Here is an 8,358-nt window from a genome sequence, read left to right on the forward strand (position 1 = left end):
CTGGAAAAAGGCATAATTTTTACTTATTTTTCTTGGGATAAAAGCTCTATCGTGTGGGATGGGGATGTCCGTAAAAGACCTTTAGACCTTTCAATTTTTTTTTTACTCCCTAACGAAGGTTTTCTTACGAAACGTTAAACCCTTACCAATCCCCAACACATTTATTTCCAGACTAATGGAAATTGCACAGCAAGAAAGTTTGGAATTTACAAACCGCTAGTCGGAATCGCTAATTTAATTAAGTCTGCTGAAACTATCCCAAACTACACTTAAGCTTTAGTCTAATTGCTTTTGTGAATCCGGGTGTAACCAGAATGAATGGTGAAGCTTCTAATTTATTGAATGACCATTCGAATTCGAATGAAATGTGGGCGGTATTTCATTAACCATTGAGCATTGATTGTTGTGTTGAATCCTTCATTTCAACGGATGACAACCGATAAGTTCATTAAACTAAAAAATAACGTGAACGACAAACCACAGCATTACCTTAACCATGACATCGGAAGACATGAAATAACGAATTTAATAACAGAAAATAAAAACAAATTTACATAGCCAATAAAAATAACCAGTTAGCCAGTTCAATACATAATATTGGTCACCATTTATCAAACGTGGAACTGGTATATATGGCAATTATTATAGAAGCATCTTATAAACAATTATGCTCATGTTTAACAGCAGGGAGAATATGTCTGCAAGTGCAGCGACCGAAAAAGGAATTAAAATAAATTTTATTTTATTTTTATCTTTCAGGCGAAAGCACTTGGCAAAGTCTTATTTGAGCAGGTTTGCCGACAATTAAGTTTACTGGAGGCTGACTACTTTGGATTAGAATACCAAGAGCAAGAGTCTAAAATTAAGGTAAGTTGTTTCCAGACTCAACCGACCACAGAACTAATTTACGCCTTGTGTCCCCCATCCTCAGTATTGGTTAGATTTAGAGAAGCCACTGAATCGTCAGGTGGGTTTGTCGCTGGTCGAGCCAGTACTACGATTTTGTGTTAAGTTTTATACTCCTGATCCGGCACAGCTCGAGGAAGAATTCACCAGGTGATTTGAATGAATTTCCCAAACATTCGCTCAGAAATAAACATTTGATTCGTTCGGCTAGATTCCTATTCTGTTTACAAATCAAACGAGATTTAGCTACGGGGGTCTTACAATGCAACGATAACACAGCAGCCATAATGGCTAGTTATATCGTTCAAGGTATGTAGTGATTGTTAGTGCATATTTGCGGTGAGTGTTTTATCTACGAAAACATTACATTTCCATTAGCTTCTTGTGGTGACTTTGTACCGGAAGACTATCCCGACCACACGTATCTATCATCGTACCAATTTGTGCCAAATCAAGATGCTTCCATACAACGAAAAATTATGGAAAATCACAAAAAACATGTGTAAGTGCCATCCGAACAAATCCATTCGACGATGTATCCGGTGTTGTATATATATGGTTTTATGCGGTTTTTCCGCAGATCAGAGAAACACATCCATTCTGAAAACATTTTCTTTTTCTCGCAGAGGTCAAACACCTGCCGAGGCAGATTTAAATTTATTAGAAACAGCACGACGCTGTGAACTGTATGGTATGAAAATGCATCAAGCGAAAGACATTGAAGGTGTCGCATTGAATTTAGCTGTTGCACATATGGGCATTGCGGTATTTCAAGGTATTACGCGTATAAATACATTCTCCTGGGCGAAAATACGAAAGATTTCGTTTAAACGGAAACGATTTCTGGTTAAGCTACATCCGGAGGGTTACGTAAGTTGTGATTGATTGATAGTAGTTTGCACTTCATTTTATGCGAATGGTTTTTGCAGGGGTATTACAAGGATACGGTCGAGTTCTTTTTCGAAGGTAGAAACGAATGTAAAAACTTTTGGAAGAAATGTGTGGAAAATCATGGATTCTTTCGGTGTACGGCTGTTCAAAATACACCGCGTCGGAAGGCTAAAGTATTATCGCGTGGCAGTTCGTTCAGGTAAATATTTGTTGCACTATTGCACTAGTGGTCAATTTCGTCATTCCGTTTTCGGTTCACAGGTACAGTGGCAAAACACAAAAGCAAATCATCGAATTCGTTCGGGACAACTATGTGAAACGACAAACATTTCAAAGGTAAGATCATTGTGCGTGTGCTACGTATTCCGTAAAAGTTTTCATTGTTTTATCTCGCAGCAGTACGATGCTTTCCATTGAATTTCTATACTTTTTTCGATTATTCAGTTTGCATTTGAACAAAGCAAAAAATCGCACAAGCCAAACACATTTGATTTGATTGTCGAAACAGTAACCAAAGAATCGAGGTTTAGGGTAGCTGCAGTTTAGGATATGAGTCGAAAATGAGGAACAATTGTTCTTGTGATTTCAATTTTCGTTTAATTTGTTTTTCTTATGCGATGGAATTTCATTCAAAACTGTAACACTCGTCAGTCAGATGGAAAACCATTTTCCACACCATTTTGAATCATCCAATCAAATTGGTTAATTTGTGCCAACGTAGCTCTCTTCTTGAACGGTGCAAGAATAGCCGATATCAGCTGTTGACATTTTCGGCTCACTATCGGCTTGTCCGGAAACTGAACCTTGCTCTGAACCTGTTTCAACAACTTTGCCAAGTCGCTGTCGTCGAACGGTAACTTCCCGTACACCATTGCAAACAAAACGACACCACTGGCCCAAATATCGGCCGATTGCGGATTGTACGGTTTCTGTTTTAACAGTTCCGGGCAACAGTAGGCCCGACTGCCACAATACGTTTCGGACATTGCACCTCTACTGCCTCTGTAGTAGCACGACGCAAAGCCAAAGTCAATAATTTTCAGCACATTATTGTCGTCGAACAAAATGTTTTCGCATTTGATGTCACGATGTACAATGCCTCGACTATGAATATACTCGAGTGCATCAAACAGTTGACGGTAAACATGTCGAGCTTTCACTTCACTGAAATAACTCTCTCGCCGTATCATATCCAAAAGTGATCCATTCCGGGCATATTCCATTATGATGTAGATGCGATGCGTCGTTTCGATGCTACGATAGTATCGGATGATATTGCGATGATTCAGTCCGCGAACTACATCGATTTCACGATGCAGAAATTTCCTCTTGAATGTTTTCGACGTCGTCAATTTGGATATGATTTTGATGGCAACAATGTTTTTCTCCTTGGCCGAATAGGCGGTGATCACTTTGGCATAAGTACCGACACCGACCTCTTGAATCCGTTCGTAGCCATTGTCTTCCAATATACTTTTCCTTTGCTCGTTCACTTGGCTAGTGCTTTGAACGGTCGATGAAATCGACCGGTCGTACTTCGAACGAACGGAAACTGTTGGACTCAACGCAATAGTAGATATGTTGGTAGAAATTACATCCTGGGGATTTTTCGATAGATTTTGGTATACACTTGAATTTTGATGATCGATTGGGGACTCAATTGAATTTTGTGGTACAGCCATAATTTTGAGTTTGAAATGTGTGAGTGATGTGTGTATGACAAAGCTAACTCGATGTCGTTGAATGGGTTAAATTTTGTTTGAAAGACAGGTTGAAATATAATTTTAGGTTACATCGACAATGAAACATGTTGAAATGTAACTGAAGGACTTATTGTCTAAATCATTTCACTAGACCGTAGATTTTATTTGATTATCGCTTTCGTATTAACGTTTAGTTACGTGCCATTCATTAAAAAATATCTTGAGAAATCCCACAGTTCTTACACAAGAAACTACATCATAATTGATAGAATCTATTACTTCATTTTTGATTAATATTTTTCCGACATATCTATGCATTTTCGCAACCTGAATGTTAAAGCGAATGAAGTAAAAGATTTTGTACCAAAGATCAGGCTAGCTTTCAACAAAAGAACTAACATTTTATTGTGATAATCTCTTCGATTCTTAAGTTAAGTCTCGTATCGGGCTCGGGTTGACCTGTTTCAATTTAAGTCGTTAGGTTTACTCGAGTCCAATTTAAATCGGAGCCTGAACTAAAATTTCAGATTCGAATCGAACTTGACCTGAACCTGAAATTTACGAATTTTCAGGATGGATAACCCAAAATATTCACACCAGAAGACACAGATTTTCACGAAAATGTTCGTGTTGCCTGAAGATGCTTTCGCGAAACTTCTATGGTACTTTCTATGGAACAATTTCTGGCCATTTGTCAGTTTTGGAGTTGATCTTTCATAGTCACGCCAGAATGTGTCATTTTCTGTTTTACCTCACGATCTGAGATTTTTGAACCAAAACCTCAGATCATGAGGTATAACAGAAAATGACCCATTTTGCCGTGACCATTTACCACCCCTTTGAAAACCTCTAAAATCTTGAGTTATACTGAACTTTCTCGAGAACTTCGTGATTTTCACGACTCACAAAAAACGTGAAATTTCACGAAAAATTTATGAAAATTCGCGAAGCGCAAGTGAACTCTTGTTAGTTTTGAAGTTTTGACTGCATTATAATAGTAGGTCTTTCGTAAGTCGCATGCCAGTTTAACTTTACACATTTGTAATAAACAATTTTCAATCACTTAGAATGAGGTGATAGTAAATAACCGAGCGAAGCATTCTTTGTTTGTAATTAACATTACTTTGAGACCTCCATGCAAAACGTTCTGCAAACGTTTGTAACATCTACAGATTGCCTACATGGTGGTCACAAGAAACAATTTCTGAGTGAACGAGGCGAATGATCAGGTATAACAGGTGAGGAGAGACAGCGGCGATCAGCGAAATCAGACCAACCACTAACGTCCAAGTATGCACGTCTGTTTTCTTTACACTTCCTAAAGACACCGTTCCGTTCCTTTAGTCACAAAAACCTCAGTTTTAAACCCGTCCTTATAGCATCGACCAACTAATGTTAATTACAAACGAAGAATGAGTTAACTACAAAAAAAAGGTTTCAAAGTGTTAGTTCAAAGCTTTGGTTAGTCAATATGAGTCGCCTCTTTACAATATTTGATATTTCATATCGAAACACATCATTTTTGTTCAGTTGGAATCATTTTATAGCAATGGGTGGTATGCTGTTAGCCTCAGACCGCAAATGTCTGAATGGAATGAAAAGAAAAATAGAATAGGTAGTAGTAGTTTGACCAGCTCTCAGATCTGAGAACTGCAAAGAATTTATGAAAGTTTCGGTAGACCGCTCATTTTTCTCGTAGCTTGTCAAGCCTAGATTCTGGAAGAGAATAGGTTATTACTTTCACGAAAGCACCTTGGAATAGTACATTACGTATTGGTTTGGACATTTTAACTTTGACAGCTACAGAGACGAAATGATGCAATCACACTTGTTAAAGTAACAATCTCCGAACCAGTACGCCTTACTATTTTACTCGCGACGACCTTTCGGAAACGAGTTTCAAAGCTGAAAAAAAAACAATTTCCGGTGGTGCAGAAAGGTACAATCAAATACCCTTCAATCCGATCCTTTGCTCCTGTATAGCTCTAGCAATTTAATGGTAGCAAAAATAAATAAAAATTCGAATAGAAGCGAATAAAATTCCTTGATTTAATGGTTCTAGAAGCCTATAATCCTTCTAATCGACCTGAAAATACTATCAAATCAATTGTAGTGACGCTTAATGAATATTGTACATTAGTTTAATTTGTGGTAAAAAAAAATTTGTATTGTTTTGTGTAGTCAGTTGTGCATTGTACTTTACGATTTATTGTTTGACGTTGGTTTTTTTTAGTCACCTCATTTTATTTGATTGAAATTTATTTTTGTCTCTCATTTTGATTTTTCTTTCCTTTTTTGCTTTTATTATGTGACTGAGGAAAGCCATAGAAAAGGAAAGAGGATAACAAAGGCAGCATTTAATAATGAGATGTGATAAAAAGAAAATTTAATAAAATGATGAAAATTTATAACTAAAAGATAAGAAATTAAATCTGTTTAATACGTCTAGAACAGTCAAAATTCATTTAACTTCTCCGACGATAAAATTTAAACAAAAATTTGCTCAAAAACTGTGTCTCTTTCCTTATAAAATTACCACACATTTTTTACGAATAAAAGAAGATTGTTTTTCGATTCATTTTATTTATTTTACTTTCTCATTCAACCGATTTATTATACTTAAATGTGTTTTATCATTTTCATTCTACAAAATAATCTTTTTAAATGTTTAATCATTAACAATAAAAACGAAAATAAAAATTAAAAAATTTAAACAAAAAACCGAATCCGGGTATGAATGTGACATTCCTCTTGACTTTTCTTTGTCGCAGGTCTCAGTCTTTCCGTCAGGGCCCACTTCACGCTAGTAGTCGAAGTCAATCTCACACTTCGTGCAATGTGAATTCCAGCATCTCAGCTCATCCATTGCTACCAATTGAGACTGGTTTGTATTTATTTATTTATTTTTATTTTGTTTTTTTTTCCTGATTTGAATTATTTTTTTTCAATTTTTCCATTTTGGTTTTTTTTTATTGAACCAAATATCAAATTTGTATAAAATTCATACTTTATAAGAAGTGCATCCGAACAGCTTCTGCATTGCTAAATTTTATTTTATTTCACACTGTTATACACCCCCTTACAGCGGAATGGTCCAGTCGCAGTCCGAACAAAGGATCGATGACGCCTTCTCAGATGAGGAAGGGAGCGGATTCATCGAATCACCGACACGAAACTCCTATCGACCACACCCGATCTCAAGTAATTATTTGAATTTGTTTTGATTTATTCGATTGGTAGATTAACCAATTATTATTTTTTTGACCGTTTAGGTCACAGCAGCCCAGGTGGAGACCTATCAGACGAAGACATATGCACCCGAATCTCCGCAGCCAGTTCCGGACCAATCGGATTTGAGTCACTCTGTATCACCGGTGGGCACATGGAATACCCGCAACAACAACCACCACCTCAACAACAATACCAGAGAAGTCGATCGGGCTCGTGTGCGTCCAGACGTTCCCAGTTCCGGTGAGTAACTACGATAGATTTTCTTTTTAACTTTTTTGTTTGCGTTTTACTGTTTTCTTGATGAGTTTATTTGGTTTCTATTTTGTCACTTTATGGGTTTATTGCTGGTATCTTTTCTGTTGGTCTTTTTTTTATAAAGAAGAAATTAGACTGCCACAGGAACCACTTTAGATCGATATAACGTCAAGAAACTGTTGACTGTGATAACTCGAAAAACTCGACACATTTGAACACTAAATATCACTTACAAATTATGCGATATTTTGTTGCAATACCCATCACAGGCGATTTCAAAACAAATTTCTTCTGAACAGAAATGATTTGTGGCTAGAACATTGCCCGAGGAATTTTGAATTGGGATTCTTACACAAACTTTGATAGTCACATTTGTCGAGCGTGGACTGAAACTACTCACTTCCTACATATCTGCAAGAACATATTCGTCAAACGAAAGGCCAAAAGGCTCTTGCTATAAAATTGGGGGAATTGTTGTAAAGTACCGCTGATGGAAAAGGTGCGAAGGAAGTCTATACAGTTGTGGACAAATCTGATTGAAAAATGGGAAGTCGATGAATTTCTATTCCCAGAATTTCCATCAGCGTGAAGTACACAAGAGACGAGACTATTTGTTAAGCTATTTTAACTAAAAAAAAATTCGCTTGGACTAACTGCAGTCAGCAGTCTACAGAGCAGATAACGTAGTCGTGGGCAGGACTTTCATGTACGCAATTTATTTATTCACTCTTTTGTTGAATAATTATAGAAGAAACGATTTTTCGAGGACTCCTGACCACATCTAATTTGCTTCGATTATTTTGTCTTAATTTATTGTCATTTGTCAGACCTTAAGAGTGATATCGCCAAAACTTGAACCAATTTGAAAACAATGGTTCGGCGATCCAGGCAAGCTATAGCTCGTTTGAATCGTCTTTCAATTCTAAGAAATAGGGATCTTTTAGTTTTTCTGTTAATTTCCCATTTTCGGAGTGAACACGTGAAAAGTCATAGCATGTCAAGGGGTGGTGAAAACAGTTTTTTTGTGATAGCTCAAGATAGAAATGTTTCTAAAAGTTGAAAATTTGTAGGAATATAGGCCTTTCGCAGACCTTCATAAAGAGTATAATCATCGGTATGGGCCGCCACCGGTTCTAGACTTATGACTCAAAATATGGTCAATGTTTGGACAGTCCTACTGGCTTGCAACAGAATTTATCCGCGGAACTGACTATAGGGTGTTGTAGCTGGACTTACCCTCTTTCATTCCACGTATAAAAAGCCCCAGATAAATTCTGTTGCAAGCCATAAAGTTAGTTGAAGTAAAATGTCGCTCCAGGAGACCCATATTTTTCAGTGTTTTCAACTTGTTTTTGGTCTTCAAACAGGCTGG

General features: G+C 36.9%; 2 protein-coding genes across 3 annotated transcripts in view; one reads left to right on the forward strand and one right to left on the reverse strand.

Moving 5' to 3' along the window:
* Positions 1-8,358, forward strand: part of LOC119076734 (FERM, ARHGEF and pleckstrin domain-containing protein 2) — a 51,488-nt gene that overhangs the window by 23,083 nt on the left and 20,047 nt on the right. For both annotated transcript variants that reach the window (XM_037183651.1, XM_037183652.1), the window contains exons 3-12: positions 760-867; positions 932-1,056; positions 1,118-1,215; positions 1,285-1,408; positions 1,533-1,776; positions 1,836-1,996; positions 2,059-2,133; positions 6,272-6,384; positions 6,586-6,701; positions 6,773-6,971. In XM_037183651.1, coding sequence (XP_037039546.1) covers positions 760-867; positions 932-1,056; positions 1,118-1,215; positions 1,285-1,408; positions 1,533-1,776; positions 1,836-1,996; positions 2,059-2,133; positions 6,272-6,384; positions 6,586-6,701; positions 6,773-6,971 — 1,363 coding nt within the window. The remainder of the gene's footprint in view (positions 1-759; positions 868-931; positions 1,057-1,117; positions 1,216-1,284; positions 1,409-1,532; positions 1,777-1,835; positions 1,997-2,058; positions 2,134-6,271; positions 6,385-6,585; positions 6,702-6,772; positions 6,972-8,358) is intronic.
* On the reverse strand, positions 2,415-3,544 carry LOC119076753 (testis-specific serine/threonine-protein kinase 3-like). The gene has a single exon (XM_037183702.1). The coding sequence runs from the start codon at positions 3,477-3,479 to the stop codon at positions 2,445-2,447; it is 1,035 nt and encodes a 344-aa protein (XP_037039597.1). The 5' UTR covers positions 3,480-3,544; the 3' UTR covers positions 2,415-2,444.

Source organism: Bradysia coprophila, unplaced genomic scaffold (assembly GCF_014529535.1).
Source record: "Bradysia coprophila strain Holo2 unplaced genomic scaffold, BU_Bcop_v1 contig_232, whole genome shotgun sequence".
NCBI classification, from domain to species: Eukaryota; Metazoa; Arthropoda; class Insecta; order Diptera; family Sciaridae; genus Bradysia; species Bradysia coprophila.